Source organism: Mobula birostris, chromosome 4 (assembly GCF_030028105.1).
Source record: "Mobula birostris isolate sMobBir1 chromosome 4, sMobBir1.hap1, whole genome shotgun sequence".
In the NCBI taxonomy this organism is placed as follows: Eukaryota; Metazoa; Chordata; class Chondrichthyes; order Myliobatiformes; family Myliobatidae; genus Mobula; species Mobula birostris.
The window spans coordinates 64,574,176-64,596,956 of NC_092373.1; the positions used below are offsets into that span (position 1 = coordinate 64,574,176).

Genomic DNA, 22,781 nt, shown 5'->3' on the forward strand with positions numbered 1-22,781 from the left:
AGCCCTGGGAAACACCCTCTGACTATCCACACGATCAATGCTTCTCATTATCTTGTACACCTCTATCAGGTCACCTCTCATCCTCCGTCTCTCCATCTCTTTCTACATCTGCTTTCTTCCATGAATACTGATGTGTGAATTTATCCCTTTCCTTCATATCCCCACTCCCTAAACCCTTTCCTAATTCATGTGCCTTGTTCATCTCCCAGGTCCAATATATGCCTCAGCTTAATGGTGTGAGTCACTTTGTCATCGCCAATAAAATAGTTTAATGTGAGAGAAGAACATCTCAGAGGAAAGTATCTGCATTTATAACAAGGGATTCAATTAGAAAAGGGGATTCATGCTATAGAAAATTGTTTTATGGACGTGCCCAGGAATGCAACTCCTATATAAAAGTGGAGTTAACTTTTATCACAATATTCTTAAATCTATGTAATTGACTGACCAAATAACTTGTGAAGTAGGAGGAACCAACTAGAGAGCAGGGCATACTAGACTGGATATTGAGCAATGAGGAAGGGTTAATTAGCAATCTTGTCGTGAAAGGCCCCTTGGGTAAGAGTGACCATAATATGGTGGAATTCTTCATTAAGATGGAGAGTGACATAGCTAGTTCAGAAACAAAGGTTCTGAACTTAAAGAAGGGTAACTTTGAAGGTATGAGATGTGAATTAGCTAAGATAGATTGGCAAATGATACTTATAGGGTTGACGGTGAATATGCAAGGGAAAGCATTTAAAGATCACATGGATGAACTACAACAATTGTTCATCCCAGTTTGGCAAAAGAATAAACCAAGGAAGGTAGTGCATCCGTGGCCGACAAGGGAAATTAGGGATAGTATCAATTCCAAAGAAGAAACTTACAAATTAACCAGAAAAAGCGGCACACCTGAGGACCGGGAGAAATTCAGAGTCCAGCAGAGGAGGACAAAGGGCTTAATTAGGAAAGGGAAAATGGATTATGAGAGAAAACTGGCAGGGAACATAAAAACTGACTGTGAAAGCTTTTATAGATATGTGAAAAGAAAAAGATTGGTTAAGACAAATGTAGGTCCCTTACAGTCAGAAACAGGTGAATTGATCATGAGGAACAAGGACATGGCAGACCAATTGAATAACTACTTTGGTTCTGTCTTCACTAAGGAGGACATAAATAATCTTCCGGAAATAGTAGGGGACAGAAGGTCTAGTGAAATGGAGGAACTGAGGGAAATACATGTTAGTAGGGAAGTGGTAGGTAAATTAAAGGGTTTAAAGGCAGATAAATCCCCAGGGCCAGATGGCCTGCATCCCAGAGTGCTTAAGGAAGTAGCTCAAGAAATAGTGGATGCATGAGTGATAATTTTTCAAAACTCTTTAGATGCTGGACTAGTTCCTGAGGATTGGAGGGTGGCTAATGTAACCCCACTTTTTAAAAAATGAGGGAGAGAGAAACAAGGTAATTATAGACCGGTTAGCCTGACATCGGAGGTGGGGAAAATGCTAGAGTCAGTTATCAAAGATGTGATAACAGCACATTTGGAAAGTGGTGAAATCATCTGACAAAGTCAGCATGGATTTGTGAAAGGAAAATCATGTCTGACGAATCTCATTGAATTTTTTGAGGATGTAACTAGTAGAGTGGATAGGGGAGAACCAGTGAATGTGGTATATTTGGATTTTCAAAACGCTTTTGACAAGGTCCCACACAGGAGATTAGTGTGCAAACTTAAAGCACACGGTATTGGGGGTATGGTATTGATGTGGATAGAGTATTGGTTGGCAGACAGGAAGCAAAGAGTGGGAATAAATGGGACCTTTTCAGAATGGCGGGCAGTGACTAGTGGGGTACCACAAGGCTCAGTGCTGGGACCCCAGTTGTTTACAATATATATTAATGACTTAGATGAGGGAATTAAATGCAGCATCTCCAAGTTTGCGAATGACACGGAGCTGGGCGGCAGTGTTAGCTGTGAGGAGGATGCTAAGAGGATGCAGGATGACTTGGATAGATTAGGTGAGTGGGCAAATTCATGGCAGATGCAATTTAATGTGGATAAATGTGAGGATATCCACTTTGCTGGCAAAAACAGGAAAACAGATTATTATCTGAATGGTGGCTGATTAGGAAAAGGGGAGGTGGAACAAGACCTGGGTGTTATTATATACCAGTCATTGAAAGTGGGCATGCAGGTACAGCAGGCGGTGAAAAAGGCGAATGGTATGCTGGTATTCATAGCAAGAGGATTCAAGTACAGGAGCAGGGAGGTACTACTGCAGTTGTACAAGGCCTTGGTGAGACCACACCTGGAGTATTGTGTGCAGTTTTGGTCCCCTAATCTGAGGAAAGACATTCTTGCCATAGAGGGAGTACAAAGAAGGTTCACCAGATTGATTCTTGGGATGGCAGGACTTTCATATGATGAAAGACTGGATCGACTAGGCTTATACTCGTTGGAATTTAGAAGATTGAGGGGGGATCTTATTGAAACATATAAAATTCTAAAGGGATTGGACAGGCTAGATGCAGGAAGGTTGTTCCCGATGTTGGGGAAGTCCAGAACGAGAGGAAGCCTTTTAGGACTGAGATGAGGATAAACTTCTTCACACAGAGAGTGGTGAATCTGTGGAATTCTGTGCCACAGGAAACAGTTGAGGCCAGTTCATTGGCTATATTTAAGAGGGAGTTAGATATGGCCCTCGTGGCTAAAGGGATCAGGGGCTATGGAGAGAAGGCAGGTACAGGGGTCTGAGTTGGATGATCAGCCATGATCATACTGAATGGTGGTGCAGGCTCGAAGGGCCGAATGGCCTACTCCTGCACCTATTTTCTATGTTTCTATGTTTCTAAGTACATCCCTGCACTATCATTATAAGTTAGACCTGCAGTACATTCGGTGTCCCATTTTAACTTGTTTCAACATAATCAAAAATAGAATGTTCAAATATTCTCTGGGTTTAAAGCACAGTAACAAAATTATCGGATTTATCATTAGTTATTTTATTTATTTCAAATATTACCTTCTTCTTTTGTTGGTTATATAATTCCCTTCTCTGATACACTCAAAAAGTAGTTCATGCTGCATATCACAGAGACAATATGACCTATTTAAAGCTCATGAGCTTAAACAGATTTCAAAGCTTAATCCTAGAGAATATTTCATTCATTATGTCACCAACATTCCAAGTATATTTTCTTCTGAAGAGGATTTGCTTAGTTAAATGCCCAGTACATCGAAGGCACATTCCTCACCTAGCAGGCGGTATCTATGGGAGAAACGCAATCTAGAAGGCAATATCAATCATCGAAGATGCCCTCCATCCAGGACATGCCATCTTTTCTCAGTTACCATCGAGCAGGATGTACAGAGGCCTGAAGGCACCTCACTTGAACCAACGGGCAAAACCCTAATCACTATAGCTTAGTAACACTATAGCTACTTTGAACACAAAGATGGACTTTTTTTGTTCCGATTGTATTTTCTTGTATAATTTATATTCAGTTTATAATTTTCATGTAAATGCTCCTCATCTGCCTGCGATGCTGTTGCAAGTATATTTTTCATTACACTTGTGCATATGAAAATAAACTCGACTTTGCTTTTGATATATTTTGTTACATATTTTCAGTAGATTTGAAAAGTATTTATATGTAGCAATAAATTTATTCCCAAATGGTAAATTGCATATTTTAGTCATAGTTATAGTCATAGTCATAGTCATACTTTATTGATCCCGGGGGAAATTGGTTTTCGTTACAGTTGCACCATAAATAATAAATAGTAATAGAATCATAAATAGTTAAATAGTAATATGTAGGTTATGCCAGTAAATTATGAAATAAGTCCAGGACCAGCCTATCGGCTCAGGGTGTCTGACCCTCCAAGGGAGGAGTTGCAAAGTTTGATGGCCACAGGCAGGAATGGCTTCCTATGACGCTCTGGGCTACATCTCGGAGGAATGAGTCTCTGGCTGAATGTACTCCTGTGCCCACCCAGTACATTATGTAGTGGATGGGAGACATTGACCAAGATGGCATGCAACTTAGACAGCATCCTCTTTTCAGACACCACCGTGAGAGAGTCTAGTTCCATCCCCACAACATCACTGGCCTTACGAATGAGTTGTTGATTCTGTTGGTGTCTGCCACCCTCAGCCTGCTGCCCCAGCACACAACAGCAGACATGATAGCACTGGCCACCACAGACTCGTAGAACATCCTCAGCATCGTCCGGCAGGTGTTAAAGGACCTCAGTCTCCTCAGAAGATGGAGACGGCTCTGACCCTTCTTGTAGACAGCCTCAGTGTTCTTAGACCAGTCCAGTTTATCGTCAATTAGTATCCCCAGGTATCTGTAATCCTCCACCATGTCCACGCTGACCCCCTGGATGGAAACAGAGGTCACTGGTACCTTAGCTCTCCTCAAGTCTACCACCAGCTCCTTAGTCTTTTTCACATTAAGCTGCAGATAATTCTGCTCACACCATGTGACAAAGTTTCCTACCGTAGTCCTGTACTCAACCTCATCTCCCTTGCTGATGCATCCAACTATGGCAGAGTCATCCGAAAACTTCTGAAGGTGACAAGACGCTGTGCAGTAGTTGAAGTCCGAGGTGTAAATGGTGAAGAGAAAGGGAGACAAGACAGTCCCCTGTGGAGCCCCAGTGCTGCTGATCATTCTGTCGGACACACAGTGTTGCAAGGACACGTACTGTGGTCTGCCATTCAGGTAATCAAGAATCCATGATACCAGGGAAGCATCCACCTGCATCGCTGTCAGCTTCTCCCCCAGCAGAGCAGGGCAGATGGTGTTGAACGCACTGGAGAAGTCAAAAAACATGACCTTCACAGTGCTCGCTGGCTTGTCCAGGTGAGCGTAGACACGGTTCAGCAGGTAGACGATGGCATCCTCAACTCCTAGTCGGGGCTGGTAGGCAAACTGGAGGGAATCTAAGTGTGGCCTGACCATAGGCCAGAGCAGCTCCAGAACAAGTCTCTCCAGGGTCTTCATGATGTGGGAGGTCAATGCCACCGATCTGTAGTCATTGAGGCCGCTGGGGCACGGCGTCTTCGGCACAGGGACGAAGCAGGACGTCTTCTATAGTACAGGAACCCTCCGGAGCCTCAGGCTCAGGTTGAATACATGGCGAAGTAATCCACATAGCTGAGGGGCACAGGCTTTGACCACCCTGGTACTAACACCATCCGGTCCTGCAGCCTTGCTTGGGTTGAGACGTTTCAGCTGTCTTCTCACCTTTTCCATTGCAGACTGAATTCACAAAGTTTATTTGTGTGTGAAAATCTCCTTTTATCACTTTACACCTTTGTACATTATCTATAACAAATTTTAAGTTGGCTGTTTTTTTGTTGAGAAGTGTCTTTAAAAGGAAGTATCAAAACAACGAATGTGGGAAAAGGAAATTGCAATTTAGATATTTGTCTATAGTTTGTACTTTATTGTTGTCATTAGTCTGTCATCTGTCACCGTATACGACTCGAAGATTCATTTTCTTGTGGCCATACACAACAAATCTATAGAATAGTAGCTCTAACAGAATGAAAGACTGGCCAACTAGAGTGTTTGACCAGAGTGCAGAAGAAAACAAAGTGCAAATGAAAATACAATGAAGAGTCCTTGAAAGTGTGTCCATTGGTTGTGGGAACATTTCAATGATGAGGCAAGTGAAGATGAGTGAAGTTATCCCCTTTGGTTCAAGAGCCTAATGGTTGAGGGGTAGTAACTGTTCCTGAACATGGTGGTGTGAGTCCTGAGGCACTGGTACCTTCTTCCTGAAAACAGCAGCGAGAAGAGATCATGTCCTGGGTGTTGTGGACCCCTGATGATGGATGCTGCTTTCCTACGACGGTGTTTCATATAGATGTACTCAATGATTGGGAAGGCTTTTCCTGTGAGAGTCAAGGCTGAATCTACCATTCTTTGCAGGATTTTCCAATTGAGCGTATTGATGTTTCCATACCTGGTTCTGATGCAGCCAGTCAATAAGCTCTCCACTACACATATATAAATGTTTATCAAAGTTTTAGATGTCATGTCGAATCTCTGCAAACTCCTAAGGAAGTAGAGGTGCTGCCGTACTTTATTCATAATTGCACTTACGCTTTGGGCCCAGGACAGGTCCTCTGCAATAGTAAAACCTAGAGATTTAAAGTTGTAAACCCTCACACCTCTGATCTTCCGATGAGGACTGGCTCGTGGACCTCTGTTTTCCCTCTCCTGAAGTTTGTAATCAGTTCCTTGGTCTTGCTGACATTAAGTGAGAGGTTGTTGTTATGACATCACTCAGCCAGATTGTCAGTTTCCCTCCTATGTACTGATTCATCACCATCTTTGATTCAGCCTAGGACAGTGGTGTCACCAGCAAAACCGAATATGGCATTGGAGCTGTGCTTAACCACACGTTCATAAGTGTAAAGAGAGCAGAGCAGGGGGCTAAGCACACAGCCTTGTGGTATATCTCTGTTGATAGATACTCTGGAAGAGATGTTGTTGCCAATTCAAACTGAGTGGGGACTTCAAGTGAGGAAATCACAGATCCAATTGTGCAAGGAAATACTAAGGCCAACATCTTGGAGCTCATTGATTAGTTTTGAGGGAATGATAGTATTGAATGCTGAGCTGTAATCGATAAGGAGCATCCTGATGTATGCATCTTTGTTGTCCGGATGTTCCAGGGTTGAGTGAAGAGCCAATGGGAAGTCATGTACTGTAGACCTGTTGCTCCAGTAGACAAATTTGAGCAGATCCAAGTTGCTTCTCAGACAGGAGTTGATATATTTTATCTTCAACCTCTGAAAACAATTCATCTCTGTGGATGTAAGTGCAATAGGATGATAGTCATTGAGGCAGGCTACCACGCTCTTCTTGGGCACCGGTATATTTAAAGCCTTCTTGAAGCAGGTGAGTACCACACACTGTCAAAACAAGAGGTTAAAGATCTCAGCGTACACACCAGTCAGCTGATTAGCACAGGTCTTTAGTATGTGGTCTGGTACCCCTTCATTCCAGATGCTTTCCTTAGTTCCACCCTCCTGAAAACTTTGACTTCAGAGTCTGAAATCTTAGAAACTTAGGAGTTTGTGATGGTTCCTCGATATTCTGGTGGTCAACCCAAGTATAGAAGGCATTGAGCTCAGCTGGGAGTAAAGCCTCACTGTCTCCATGTTGCTTGAATTAACTTTATAGAAGATGATAGCATTCAAAACACGCCGGTCAAAGCAACACTCACAACACGCATCTGCAAAGCAACACTGACCCCAGCATCTGCAGATTATTTTGTGTTTACAATAGCATTCAAGCCCTGCCACAACAGCCGAGCATCCCTTGTTAATTCAAATTTGGTACGGAATTTCCACTTTGCCCATAAGATAACTTTCCAGAGATCATACTTAGACCTCTTGTAACTTTCTTGGTCTCTACATTTCAATGCCTCTGATTTGGTCCTCAGCAGATTTTGGATCTCATGGTTCATCCAGGGTTCCTGATAATGGAAGACTCTGAATGACATCTACATCCATTGTAATGAGGTTTGTTACAACCATGGTGAATTCATTCAGATCCACAGATGAGTACTTGAACACTACCCAGTCCACTGACGCAAGGCAATCCCGTAACTGCTCGTCTCCCTCCTACAACTGCCTCTTTGTTGTCCTAATCTCTCGAGCTCTGCATATGTTTCAGAAGAATACACATACTAATACATCATTCATATACAACACTGGGTGGTATCAGTATCTACCCACTGCTGGCTGGCTTTTCATCATCATCTTCCCTTACTTACCAACATTCAATACATTATGAAAATCTGGCATTAAAAAGCTATTGCAATAAAACTGAAATATTGATGAAAACACCCAGCAGGTCAGGTAGCACTTGCCAAAAGAAAACATGGTCAACATTTCAAGTTGGAGATACTTGGTCTGAACTAGGAAAGAGAAATGTAAAAAAGACTATTTATCTTATCAAGACCAATGTGATCAAAGGTCATCATACAGTCTAGTTTTCAAGATATCTTTCAGGCACAAGACAGCATTCTTATGGAATATTCTCCAATTGTCTGGATGATTAGAGTTCCAATAATACTAACAAGGCCTGAACCTAAGACAAAATGGTTTACTTGATTAACTCAATCCTTCATTCCCTTTACAAATGACACGCAATGGCTGTAGTTCTTGCCATTTGTATTAATCGATTAATTCACTAAGGCTTCTTCAGAAACCAGCTCCCTAGCTTGAGCAAGGCAAATACAATAGGAAATTTATCCCCTTTATATCCTTTCCCAAGTTACACACCAATCTGACTTGAAAATGTATCTCCATTACTTCAGCAATATTTTGCTAAACTCCTAAACTCCCTCAAACAGCATGGTAGGCCCACCATAATCTCATGGATTACCGCCATTTTTCAAGGACAACAGAAATATACAATGTTTATTGTCTGTGACTGTTTTGACGGATTAAACATAAACAAAAATAAGACAATGTGACAAATACTGACTGAAACTGAGCAAATAGGAATGAATCCTAAACACCCTGGCCTCCTATCTCTTCTCCCCTGCCTATCATCTTCTTTCCTTTTCTCCTATGGTCCACTCTCCTCTCTTATAAGATTCCTTCATCTCCAGCCCTTTACCTTTCATACCCACCTGGCTTCACCGATCACTTTCTAGCTATTCTCCTTCCTCTCCCCCCACCCCTTTATTCTAGCATCTTCCTTTCCAGTCTTGATGAAGGGTCTTGACCCGAAACATTAACTGTTCATTTATTTCCATAGATGCTGCCTGACCTGCCGAATTCCTCCAGCCCGCTCTGTGTGTGTCGAAATAGAAATCAAACTATAAAGCAATACATCTAAATGCAATGGAGAGTCCATTCTTACCCAATCAGCTAGACTTAACTGTTGAAGTTTGATGTTATATAAAAGAAATTTTTGAAAGATTTTGATACAAATTGATAATTAGGAATATGGGAATAAAAGCCAGAACTTTCTCAGTCAGAAAGGAATGTACTTTTTGAACCTATTACCTTTTCAATTTCTGAACGCTGTATACTCTAAATACTTTTCTATTTCTCAGAAACAATTATATCACTGTTACCCATATTAACTTGAACAATATGTATGTAAATAACTCAGCCTTTAAATTGACATTTTCCTACTTTTCATGTTAATCTAAATGCAACTTGACAATTAGAAATAATTCCTATTTCTGCATCAGAAGGTACTAAAATTTAAATTTATTAATTCTGGAACTTATCTCTAGGTGGTAAAATAACATTGCTGTTTGCACATTTTCTTCGGTTATCTTAATTGTAGCTTCAGAATGGATTTTCTTATTTGTACTTCTTTGGAGTGAGAGCCAAAGGAATAAAAAATCTTCTTAAAGATTTGCTTAATATTGGACAAATAAATGCTAGACATAGATTAATTCTGAGCGATTATAGGCTGGTAGTGAGCATACCTTTTGATTCTTCCATGATAAACCAATATAGTGGTCTGAGAAAGTGTTACAATTATTCTTGTGGTGAATTTACACTGATAATCTGTATTACAAATGCTTGGATCTTCTTGAGAAATGTAATTGTTACACTTGCAACTTTAGTCATTTGTCCTTTTTAAAACTATTAGGAAATGTTCACTTGCTGGGGTTTTGTGCACTGTGCTCCAGAGTCAGACTCTTCTTCAAGAAGCACAACTAACTGCAAGCCTTTGTCCTTGTGGGGGAATAAGCCCACTGAGGGTAACCAGAGCAGACCAGGAGCAAGATTAGCAATTTCCCGAATCTTGTTTGTCTCAAATTGACTTGTTGGGATACTCAGTTAATTAATTTCAAGATGTATTTTTGGTCTTTCATGGATACCTTTCTTACTGACTGGTAAGAGGCTGTTACCAAGAAACTAATTGCAGGTCTCATTTTGAATTGTGTATCTATATCTTCCTACTGATGAATAAGTTTCTCAAGGTAAATATTTGTCGTAAGCGTTTCTCAGACACAGTAATCTCAGTACCTCGAATTCTGTAATGTCTGTTCCTTGTGTGGCTGTGTGAGAGCCATAACCAGGTAAATTGGTTCACTCTTCCTACTAAAGCAGCTCAGATGAACATAAAAAAAATGGTGGTGAAGAATATTCCATTCTGTTTAATAGTATTTTGATTTAATGGATAAATGATCAGAAGAAGTAATTTTTATATTAGATGATTCATTCTTTTTGAATATATTAAGTTATCACTGCAGTAAAAGGTGAATTACAGTAAGTCAAAGTAAAAAGAAAACATGCAGGTTTAGAAACTTGATCATTAAACAGATGGTTTTTTTTAAACCATTGTTAAGAATGAGTGCATAAAATGGATTGTAATTCAATCTCTGGAAGATTTTTTCAGAAACATGGCAATAATTCGGCATAAAATTATGGAATTCCCCTTCTAAATACCTGCAAGCTCAGAGCTTGTTCATAAACATGAAAAACCAGAATATCCTAACAGATTTTCATTGGCAAGTACCCACTTGTGCAGTAACACTGGAGTTCATCACTGGAGAGTAAATTTCTTTCAAGTGATCAGCAGTTCAATAATATTTCTATCAAATTGATTTAGACAGGTGTAATGTACATACAATACTCCCAGTAGCCACCCACTTCAACTCTGCTTCCCACTCCCATTCAGATATGTCCATACATGGCCTCCTCTACTGCCATGATGAGGCTAAACTCAGTTTGGAGGAGCAACACCTCGTATACCGTCCAGGTAGTCTCCAGCCCCTTGGTATGAACATAGAATTCTCCAACTTCCAGTAATTGCCACACCCTCCCTTCCTCCACCCCTATGTCACTCTGCCCCCTCCCCCAGCTGCCTATCTCCTTCCTCATGGTTCCACCTCCTTCTACTACCCATTGTGTTTTCCCCTATTCCTTCTTCACCTTTCCTGCCTATCCCCTCCCTGCTTCCCCTCCCCCACCCCTTTACCTTTCCCCTTACTGGTTTTTCACCTGGAACCTACCAGCCTTCTCCTTCCCACCCTCCCCCCGCCTTCTTTATAGGGTCTCTGCCCCTTCCCTCTTCAGTCCCGATGAAGGGTTCCGGCCCGAAACATCGACCGATCTTTTCCACGGATGCTGCCCGACCTGCTGAGTTCCTCCAGCGTGTTGTAAGTCTCCACCACACAACTTTAGAAGTTGTCAAAGTTTTAGATGTCATACTGGATCTTCGCAAACTCCTGAGGAAGCAGAGGTGCTGCTGTGCTTTCTTCATAATTGTATTTACATGCTGGGCCCAGGACAGATTCTCCAAAATGATAGCACCAAGGTATTTAAAGTTGCTGACCCTCTCCATCTCTGATGCTCCAATGAGGACATATGCCTGTGATATTAAACCTGATTCAGAATGGATACAGCAACGAAGGAGGCCATTTGACTAATCAATTCCATACCAGCTATTTGCAATAACACTCCATCTGATTCTGTACTCCTGCCCTCTCCTCATAGCCTGTAAATTGCTGCCAATCAGATTCCTGAAGCTATAGATGAATCTGCCTCCACTACTGACCTTGCCTTCATTCCAGAACTTAACCTCTCATTCAGAAATTTTATCTTTTTAACGTTTTATCTTTTGTTCTTTATCATTCTCCTTCCAAGTTCACTAGCTCTTGATTCTTCTGCAATGGGGAGCAATTTCCCTCCATCTGCTTTGCCTGCACTCTTCATGAGCTTAAATGACTCCCTGCAATCTCCTCTAACCCACAGAAAAGAATCCTATCTATTCCAGTGGATCCACATAGCTGAAGTCCATCATCTCTGGATTGATTTTGGTAAATACTTTCTACACCCTTTTTGAAGTATGAGTGAGGACAGGTTATTCCTCTGTTATCTCGAACATACCAAAAGCACTGGGTTACCTGTACAATTTTGCTCTTCATTCCATCATAGACATATATTTGTTCTCTCTACAGCTCTACATCTATGTAACTTTTAAAAATGTCCACTTTCACTATTCTTAGTCTGATAAAGAGTCATTCATCTGAACTATTAACCCTGTTTCTTTCTCCTCAGATCCTACCTAACTTCTTAATCATTTATGATATTTCTTCAGTGAAACTAGGTATCGACGAGCACTTTCTTTGCCTCATTTAGATTTTCCTAAATGTTATCCGGCTGGTGGCATAATGACATCAGCACCGGATTTCAGAGCGAAGGCTCCCGAGTTCAAATCCAGCCAGCTCCCTTGTACGCTTTCCATCCATGCTGGGTTGAGCATCGAGCTAGCAACTCAGCCTAGGAAAATAAGAAAGCCTGCTAAAAAACAGGCCGCCACGACAGCATCCCAATGACCCCACTCAGAGTTAACGGCTTAAAAAAAAATGTTATCTACAGTGATGCTTGATGCATCTGAAATAAATGTGCATGCTTTTAAAACATAGCAACTATTTTGTTCATCAATGTGATTTCAAAATATTATGTGTTATGCCTTAGTTTTATAATCATGATCCTATTTCCTAATGAGTATGTAAGCAGGGTACACCTTGGCCCCACACTCATAATATTTCCAGTCAAGAGTTCATTTGACTCTCAGCTCACTCTGGTACTGAATTCTGTCAGTGCAATAAAAGATTAATCTCTTTTATCACCAAGTTTTATATCATGGGAATTAAAGCACCATTCTTAATTGCTGCCACAGTCCTCTAAATGAAGAATGCTGAATTTCAAACTTCTTATCATGATGTATTTCTGAAATGTATCCCAATTTTCTTTGACAAAGAGAAATAATGCATGAAAAATCATTAATCTTCTGCTACTGAGATGAAGTGAGTTCTCTGCAAGATTTACTACAATCTTCAGTATACAATCATGAATGTCATTAATATAAATTATATCGCTACAGCAGGATTAAGGGGGAAATAAAATAAAGTGTTAGTGAGGAAATGGCTAATAACATGATTTGGAGCAATTTTTTCACCTCTGCATGCATTTCATCTATATTGATGGAATGGAAATTATGAATTCTTTTGCAGCACAAAGGGTCTTAAATGAAATGAGTTGATGCAATCTCAGATTAGTTCCTACTGGGTATGAAAGCTACTCATTATTCTAACATGTTCTAAGTTGTTGTTTCATTAAAACCTTGGTGAAAATGGGATGAAGATAAAGTGAATTTGCCCTGCAAGTTGAGAAGAGAAAAGAAGAGAATATGTTTGATCATATACAATCAATCTTTTTTATTATAACTTTGAGGTTTAGTCAGAACTGTAAACTTCCAGAACTCTAAGGCTAAAATATTATGGAGAAAAAGTCCATTTAAGTGAAGCATTCCATCAATTTGTTAACAGCCCCACATATCTGCTAACCTCATCCTTTCAACTATTGGATGTTTTCTTCCTAATTGAGCTCCATCAAGCTAAAGTAAAAATATATGAAAACTAACTTGATATTTTCTTCTTGCTAAGCTGTCAGTTATTTTATATTTCATTAAATTGGTACATATTTAATATCATTCAAAATTTGTATGCTCTCTACTTTCTTGTTCTTCCAGCAGCTGGTGCTCCTCTATTTATGTCTATCTGACATTACAACTTCTTTGATCTACTTATGGAAAGAGGTTGCACTGCAGAGAACACTTCATGCTTGCCTGAAGCAGGAGGAAGGTATGAATTTCTTGTACTACAAAACTTCCACTCTATCTAATCCTATCTACCCTCGCATGGACAACATTCCTCTGCCCCCTCCCTATTCATGTTTCCATCTACATTCCTCTTAAATGTTGCAAGTTACATCAATCTGAAATGCAATACTTCCCAGTCATCTGGATTAATCTCCACCTGCCATTTTCTGCCCAAATTTCTAAATGACCCATGTTCTGTTTTATCTTTTGACAACCTTCCTCACTATTCACAACTCCACCAATTTTTGTATCATCTGAAGAATTGCTCAACAGGCAACTTTCTTCACTCTTCACCCTTGCATTTCCAGTTTCCAGACAGATTAACACCTCTTTCTCCCAAAGAAGGTAGTTGATTTAAGGCCAATTACAGGTTAAAAACTAATGATGGTCATAACAGTGACACCTCCTGTTTTGACTGATTATTTTTTTTAAAAACTCCCACTGAATGGATGCTTACATACATGAAACAATTGCTAGATAATTATGCTTAAAACACCTTTGTTTTAAAGATTGAAATTTTATTAACATAAGAAATTGTTTTCCCCTGCATTGTATTAAATGATGTACCAGACTGTGTTAATCCAAATCATGTTGAAATTGTTTTTGTTATATTGACTGATGACTGAAGAGGCTGAATGTAATTGCAGTATTAGAGATGTATACGATTGTTCTATGATGATGTTGAAGTAATCCATTTAATTCAGGTTTAATACCTAGCAATAGAAATCAAAAACTGTAGATGCTAGAAATCAGAACCAAAATCAAAAAGGATTGGCAGCATCTATGCAAAGAGAAAAGGAATCATGTTTCAATTCAGTGTAATATTTGGCAACATTACTAAGCAGGTGTGTTCATTTTAGAGGTGGAAAAACTAATATAGCTTAATTGGTAAAATCAAAGTTGTTCTTTTTCATCACAGACACGGGGAAATCTGCAAATGCTGGAAATTCAAGCAACACACACAAAAACTGCTGGTGAACGCAGCAGGCCAGGCAGCATCTACAGGAAGAGGTACAGTCGACGTTTCTAGCCAGCCCTGGCCCGAAACATCGACTGTACCTCTTCCTGTAGATGCTGCCTGGCCTGCTGCATTCACCAGCATTTTTTGTGTGTGTTGCTTGTTCTTTTTCATGTTGCTTAAAGCTAAATCATTCTCATTAGTTTATATTGGTACCTAAACTTTAGAGGATTGGAGAACAGAATGTTTGCTTTAAATGCAAATACCCTTATATGCCACCAAACATGTTGTTCCAATGGGTTATAATGTTTTCGAGTTTACTTCAATCTCTTTAGTTTCTACATAATCCTGGTAGCATGCAATAGCTATTTCTTTCTCTGTGGTTGTAAAAATCGGAAGATCTCACATTCCACAGGAAAGCAATGCCTTGCCTCTTTCGTTTGATATAACCAAATCAGTTTGAAAATAATGAGCAGAATGATTCATTTATTTGCTTTGATCCTTTATCAACTACTTCAGTTTCTTTCCAAATTCGAAAGTGAACTTGACATCTACTTTGGTGCACGGGCAATATATTCTGCAAGAAAAGTTAAGCACCATGTCTGTACATGGCATGAAACACAGATCATTAGTCACTGACGTCTGCACTGCAAACAAACAGAGGCATGCAATATTAAACGCCAGAATGTGGCATCTCAAATATACCGACCACGTTTCTATTCTCATGCCTTACTGAATATATGGAAGGTAGCATTGATCGTGAAGTAGCACAGTGAAAACCTTAAAGAGTAGGTACTTAATACGTCCTAATTCAGTTTATAGCAAGGTATTGTTGCATAATATAAATACACGGGGTTGCACTGGATCCTTGGAAAGTATGAATAATTGAGAGTCTTGAGTTGGAGAAAAGAAACACTTTGACATACGGAATGGTCCATTTTCCTGTCAAGATTTATAAAGGTATTTGAGTAATGGAGAACTAAAATGGAAGTTACCACGTGGAAAACAAAAATTGAAGCCTAATGTGTATTATGTGTCTGCTTTCTGACACAGTAGATTTTTACAGAGCAGCCAAGTTATCAGAGAAATGCATCAAATTTGTAAATAACAAGACAAGACCAACAATGCTGCGTGTCACGTTACACTTGTCATTTGGTTAAACTTACAAACCAGTGTCAGACTGAAAACTGAAACCATCTGAATTCGCAAATAAATTATTGAAAAGGTTTTGTGTCTCTTTACTCGAACCAATTGATCACCAGCTGATAAATGTGACCTTCTGGCGTGTAAAGCTGGATTCATTGATAGGTTGGGCGAGGAGTGAATATTGAAAATTGCTCTGTGTGTACCAACACAGCCGTAGGGACGCGAGTTTCAATGTGTAGCCGCCTGCTGCACTGTCTGGTTTCAGCACCATGGAAAGTAACAAGCGCCTCAAGCAGGTCATCAAAGAAATGCGCTCCGACTTGAAAAAACTGGAGTCAGAAAACAAGGCCCTCCGAGTGAAGTTAAGTCAGAACGGTAAACGAACAGAAACGTTGGATGAAGCAACAATTTCAGCTCTGCACCAGCAGCTAAAATCCGAGGAGGCGTTAACGCACGCTAACCTGCGCAGGAATATCTCTGTCCCCGTACTGGAAGAAGAACCCCGAGGTACACAAAACAAGGGAAATGGGAAATATTGTATTCTGCATTTACTCGTGATCGCTATCATTTTCAATGTTCGGCTACTCCTTAACTTTTCATACTTACGCTACTCCTCAGTTTGGAGATATGTAGATTCCATGTTAAAAATTTCCAGCTAGTACTGTTCACCAACTTAAATTTATCAAGTCAAGTAACTCTTTCCTTTTACCCCTGCAATAGATGGCCACTTATGTCAGTCTGTGATTTTGGTTCTTTTTTTTCTCTCTGCACTAATGTAGCCTGGTCTGCTGGACAAGTCCCAGCATCAAATAATCTGGCAAAGAAAAATTATGTTCCACTAATTACTGGATTACCCCTTTTGGTCGCATCTTATCAGATCTATTTCCTCTGCTCAATTCCTTACTCTCCACCTTCGTATCAACTATAAACTCCTTTTTCCCCTTCCCCCGTTCTGATGAAGTTTTCTCAACCTGAAACGCATTGGATATAACTGATATTCGTTTACAGATAACAGGATGACGGTGCGACGCTACTCCATATCTTCCTTACGTGCCTTCACAATTGGTAATAAATATCATAAAGCTCCAGATCAAAATCAAAGTCATCAAAGGAGTGAACAAGAGGGACCAGAATCGGCTGCAACTACTCACTCTTGCGCAATAATGAAAGTCATGAAGGGCCAGGGGATTCTTGCTGAACTGCCAGCGGCTGGAAGCTCCGAAGAGAAACATCCTCAAGATGCACCATTCCAAGAATACGAACATAAGTGCAAGTAAGCATTAAAAGACTACGCTCCTTAGATCAAAAATGTAAGCAATGTTGCAAAAATAACTCTTCATATTAGACCAATTTTTGTGTATAAAGTTCAGAAGAATGTAATGATTTCATAAAATATTTCAATTAGATTTGCATTCAAATAATGATGTAGAGCAGAGGTTAGTTGTGTCTTGTAGTGGGTGTGTTGAAACTGGAAATCTAGCAGAAAATGCTCCAGACGCACACCAACTTGGTCAGTAGCTGTGGAGCAGCAAAAGTAGGTGACATTTAATTCACATTTTGCAAATGTTTCTTCTTTTAAATCAAATTTTTATTCAAAATTTCTGCAGCATGCCAACAAACATACAACCACAGAAATATACAGCACGGAAACAGGCCCTTTTGGTGATACCTACACACACTATTGCCATTTGCCCATATTATGCCTCTTTGCCCCAAGACCTCTCCTGTGCAAGTGTACTTTAAAGGCTTTAATTGCTTCTGCCTGTAACTTCTCTTCAGGTGGCTCATTTCAGGTAACCACCACCACCTGCATGAAATCTGACCCATCGGATCTCCTTTAAGTTTCTCTCCTTTCACCTTAAATCTGTGTTGTCTAGTTCTAGATTCTCCTACCCAGAGAAAAAGGCTATTTATTCTATTTCTGCCCTTCATAATTTGTTAAAGCTCTCATCTGGCCACCATTTAGCTTCCTACATTCCACTGGATAAACCCTGTTTATCCAGTCTCTCCTTATAACTGCGGCCCTTCATTCCAGGCAGTATCCAGGTGAGGCTTCTGCACTCTCGCCATGAATGTCACTTTCTTGCTGTGGTCTGGCAAGCAGAACTGTACACAGTCCTCCAAATGAGAATCAACATGACGTGCCAACTCCTGGCTGAATCAACCTATGAAACCGAGCATACAAAATGCTTTTTTTTCACTACCTAATCTACCTGTGTCACTAGTTTCATTGAGCGATGGATTTCACCCCAAGATCCCTCTGCACATCACTGTTCTTAAGGTTCCTGCCATTTACTCTATGTGCCTAAGAGGATTTGACTTGCCAAATAGTAATGCGCCACACCTGTCCGGATTACATTCCATCTGCTCCCACTCTGTCCCACTGATCTGCCCCACTATATCCTTGGACAAACACCTTTGTTATCTGCGATTCCACCATCTTTTGTACCATCTGCCAACTCTGTCGAATCACCTGTATTCAATCTATATAATTTATATATACATACTACAATAAAATCATCCTAGATGTATGTCACCTATTAAGACTTCCAGTTAGATCCCCCTGCACAAAATCATGCTGTCGTCTTCTATTCAGTCTCTGTCTTTCCAAGTGATCATACATCCTGTCTCTCAGAATCTTCTCCAACAACATTCCTACCACTGATGTAAAGCTCTCCAGCCTGTGGTTTACATATCCTTGCTGAATATGGTATTAACTATTCTCCAGTCTTCTGATTCCTCATCCCAGGCTAAAGAAGATGAAAAAACCTCTGTCAATGCACAGCACTCCTCTCCCTTGCTTCCCTTAGCATCCTGGGACAGATCCTATAAGGCATTGCAGAATTATCTGCCCTAAAGTGCTCCAGTATTTCTAATACTTCCCTCTTCCTTAGATAGACTGTTCCAGAATATCAGCATTACCCTTGCTTCATCCTCCACAACCTTCTCACTGGTGAATACTAATGCAATTCATTTAGCACCTTGCTTATATCCCCAGACTCCACTCATACACTCCTGATGAGACCCATTTCTTCCTCAGCTAACATCCTGCTTCTAATACACTTATGAATGGTTTTCAGATTCTCCTTAACCCAATTTATCAGGGTCAATTTATGGTCCTTTTTTGCCCTCCTAATTTCTTAAGAAGGAATATAGGATATAGAACTGCAGTCAGTTCTTTCGTAAATCCCCTATAGACTTTAAACCATTAATATTCTTTGTTAACCAAGGTTCCCTAAACTTAACATCTTTGCTTCTAACCCTTGCAGTGAAATTCTGACTCTGAACTCTCACTATTGCACTTTTAAACACCTGCCACTTATCAGATGATAACATAGATAAACATGCAAAAGTATAATTGTTAAATGAACTGTGTACAGTAGTGGTTAGAAAAGATACGGAGCAAATTCAACCATTTGAAATATACAAAAATACAACCATTGCCTTGGATTTACACAATCCTACTGTAAGTCTGTATTTATGTTCAGCCATTAATTAAAAAAACACTCAGCAAACAGGCAGTATCTCTGGAAAGAAGCAAAGTTTTAGATTGAAGATCCTTCAACAAAGTTCCCCACTTTTTCTGTTTTTATTTCATATTTCCAACCTAGAATTTTCTGATTTCAAATTTGTCATTTAAATTTTATGATCCAACTTTGACTTGTATATCCTGTTAGATATACACTGACATCTGTTCAGTGACAACCACAAATAGATTATCATCGCAAAGTAAAGACAAGCGTTCTATTCTATTCTGAGTCCTAATCAGATGTATTGGTATTTTTTCCAACAGGTATAAAATGAAATCGGTAACATTCCTTTTGCCAGTTGATGTTGTATCTCATTCTGAAAATCAAGGCTCTTCCCAGTGTTCAGGGTATCAGAGTTGTGATCAGCTGCCTCCTATTCAGGAGGTCGACTTCTAAGTCATTTACTTTCCATTTGAACTGTTTTACAAACATGTTTGCAAAAAATTGTTCTGTTATTTTACTAATGGTTTTCATAAAGGTCAAGATATCATTATCGGGTCTGTGATACTTGCATTTCCATGACTGATTTAACATGGTTCAAATGTAGATCTTCAGTATACAATGTACTAAGGAAATTCTTTATGTGTGATGTCACTGATATAAATTTCAAATTTACTAAAGCTGTGGTAAAGTGTGAATAAGAAGCCCAAAATATAATTATTCAATTCAGTTGAAGAGAATTTCTGTGATTACACTATATATTTGCCTTTTATTTACCATTCAAAATTATGTCCTAATAAATGTATGTTGGGAAAATGGCATTAGAAAAACATATGCAACATTTTTATGAAATGTGGCACTTGCTTAACCAGGCTTACTTTCTGCTTCCAAAACTGAAATAATGAATGTATTTTCAGAATACTGGTGAGTCAAACACACTACGCATTAATGGGTCAACAAGGGAAATGTTATTTTTTAAGCTGAGATAATAATGATCTTTAACACACTGCCTAACGGTCGTAAAGCAGATGTGACTAAATTTTCAAAGGTAGATTGCATACTTAAAAAGCAAACAAAACCTCTGAGAGTTCAGTGGAAAGAGTAGTGGTAAGAGAATAATTAGATTACTCTTTCAAAGAGTGATAAAAACCACCTCAGGCTCAGGATCATCAACCCTTGCTGTAGAACAAGGAGGAAACCATTACAGTCTATCTGGGAGTCATGTTGAATTGGGAAAACACGGTCTTTAAAATTTGGAACAATTTAATGATGCATAAATATGAATGTTCATTTTACATAATGTCTTCAGTTAAAGTTGTTTAAAGTTTCTAAAAATATTAAAATTGCATTGTCATCTGGCTGTATATACATGGCAGTCTCTGGATTCTTGAAACATAAATATTGTGTATTACATTTTAAAAATTTACACGGTGTCAGAGTGTGCCGTTCATTAAAAATTGCAATTTAACTAACATTATTACACAATATGTTAAAACTCTAGCTGTGAATTTGTGTATCATGATCCATTTTTTGTTTGACATTTGGAAAATTTAGATTATTTCGCACAACACCTAACTTTGTGAGAACTAAAAAGTCATAATATTTTGTTCCTATTTGGAGCATTTATTGTAAAATGCATAAGTTTGACTTCACTTTCTTCTGATTGCGTTTCCCTGTTGCTTGTTCATTGTGATCTTTTGGAATCTGATTCACATCACCTGACTGCTGAGTGATATGGACACTGTGGAAGCTCCCGTAACTTTCTGAGTCATGTGTCCTTCCTGTGAATGACAAAGAAATCTCAAAATGTCATGCCTTTCCATCAAGTTGATAGATTATTGAAAAAACTGCAGTGTACCTGTGAAGTGTTTTGGTGCTGGATAATAGTGTTCAGGGATATCCTCGGGTGTACTGTTGTATTTCATTATAATTGTGGATTGCCGATCCTGGGATTCGCTGCATTTAGCATCTAACCAAAAGAAAAACACTTCTGAAAAAGGCAATACTTTATATTCAAACATATATCCTAGAAACTGGGCGACTAAAAAGTACTTCTCCTGGAAGAGTTCTTAGAAACAGCTCAAAAGTGTGAAAATACCTTTTCTAAGCTTAAGGGTCTGATCACCATAATTATGAAGTTGTATATCATTATTTAACAAGGCATAACATTGTTGTTTTTTTACAATGAAGAGTGAAAAAGGACTAAATTTATGCTATTGTACAAATTCTGCAATTAATATCTTAGTGAAGACTGAGACAGTACTGACAGCAACATCCAGATATATTTAACAGCCCATTTGATGTCAATTGCAAAGTATATCAACAGAAAACACAGACATTTTTGCAGTCAGAACTACAAATTTCCAGGATTATATTTAATTTGCTTGAGAACTGAAAGTCTGAAGCCTCAATCCTCCCTAATTTAGGATGTTAATATTATATTTTATAGATTTTGACATATGAATTAATATATACCTTTATAACTGGCACCTTCTGTGTTTGATTCAAACAGGGACAAGACAGAGTCTTGGCCAGAATCTGATTCCCTTTGCGGCCTTCCCAGGATTTCATTTTCTGATGCCATCAAATTTCTAATGAGGAAATAAGTGCACATCTTCCCTTTCCCTTTAACATCAATCTCACCTCTTTCATGTATTTCAAAGCTTTTATCTTTGAGTGCACTGAAACAGAAACCAAATAAAATTAAATCTCAATTTTTCATTGAAGTTAGGATCCTCATCGCTTCAATGGAAATTTGCTTTAAGGCTAGCTATCCTTTTGTTTTTTTTAAAACACTGTAGGACTTCTTATGCAGATCATTACGTTTATGCTACAAATATATTGAATTGCATATCTTACTTGAAAGCACTGGGACTGAGGTGAATTTTGTTTGGCACTCCATGGCTTTCCATTCTGGAAGCTGTGTTGACGGTGTCTCCAAAAAGGCAATAGCGAGGCATCTTTTCCCCAACAACTCCAGCCAAGACTGGGCCTGTTGTTACTCCAACTCTTATCTTTATAAAAAAAGAGGCATTTGTATTCATATAACTAATAAGATCAATTGAAAGTATCCCCTATGGTATAATCTAATATTTAGCAGAAGTGTATTGATCAATAAGCATTTTATTTTTAATAAAATTCATATTTAAAATAAGATACCTGGATAGGTTTTCCAGTCACAGGATTTGTTACACCTTTAGCTGCTATGATCATTGCCAAGCTAAAATTTGCTACCCTTTCAGCGTGAGAAGAAACTGGAACAGGAACTCCTCCGACTACCATGTAAGCATCTCCTACTGTCTCTACCTTTACAAATTGGAATAAAGATATTTCATTAATACCATATTCAATGTTGCAATTTAATATCAGAGAATGTATACAGTATACAACCTGAAATTCTTACTCTTCACAAACATCCAGAAAATGGAAAAAAACACAAAGAATGACTGACAGAAAGGTCAGAACCCCAAAACTACACCCCCCCCCCCCCAGTATCCACACACAAGCAGTAGCAAAATCATTGACCCTCCTCCTCCCCCTACTTGCACCGGCAAAAG

The 22,781-nt window shown here is 39.2% G+C and overlaps 2 protein-coding genes across 3 annotated transcripts in view; one reads left to right on the forward strand and one right to left on the reverse strand.

The window, feature by feature from the left end:
- Nucleotides 1–16,023: 16,023 nt before the first annotated feature.
- LOC140197028 (putative coiled-coil domain-containing protein 195) lies at nt 16,024–19,680 on the forward strand. The gene is made up of 3 exons (XM_072256962.1): nt 16,024–16,261; nt 16,763–17,027; nt 19,548–19,680. Exons 1-3 carry the CDS (start codon nt 16,024–16,026, stop codon nt 19,678–19,680), a joined length of 636 nt encoding a protein of 211 aa, XP_072113063.1.
- A 630-nt stretch (nt 19,681–20,310) lies between these two features.
- The window catches only part of LOC140195928 (guanylate cyclase soluble subunit beta-2-like), a 44,874-nt gene continuing 42,403 nt past the window's right edge, over nt 20,311–22,781 (reverse strand). For both annotated transcript variants that reach the window (XM_072254604.1, XM_072254603.1), the window contains exons 12-16: nt 22,384–22,530; nt 22,084–22,238; nt 21,700–21,905; nt 21,083–21,193; nt 20,311–21,005 (exon numbers count right to left, since the gene is read on the reverse strand). In XM_072254604.1, the coding sequence (XP_072110705.1) occupies nt 20,848–21,005; nt 21,083–21,193; nt 21,700–21,905; nt 22,084–22,238; nt 22,384–22,530 (777 nt within the window). In that variant the 3' untranslated portion in view covers nt 20,311–20,847. The remainder of the gene's footprint in view (nt 21,006–21,082; nt 21,194–21,699; nt 21,906–22,083; nt 22,239–22,383; nt 22,531–22,781) is intronic.

What these genes read in the sequence shown, in the direction of transcription:
- LOC140197028 (XM_072256962.1), top strand. Translation starts at nt 16,024, where the DNA reads ATGGAAAGTAACAAGCGCCTCAAGCAGGTCATCAAAGAAATGCGCTCC. An exon ending in ACTGGAAGAAGAACCCCGAG is followed by an intron (nt 16,262 to 16,762) that starts GTACACAAAACA and finishes ATTCGTTTACAG; the next exon opens with ATAACAGGATGACGGTGCGA. An exon ending in GAATACGAACATAAGTGCAA is followed by an intron (nt 17,028 to 19,547) that starts GTAAGCATTAAA and finishes TTTTTCCAACAG; the next exon opens with GTATAAAATGAAATCGGTAA.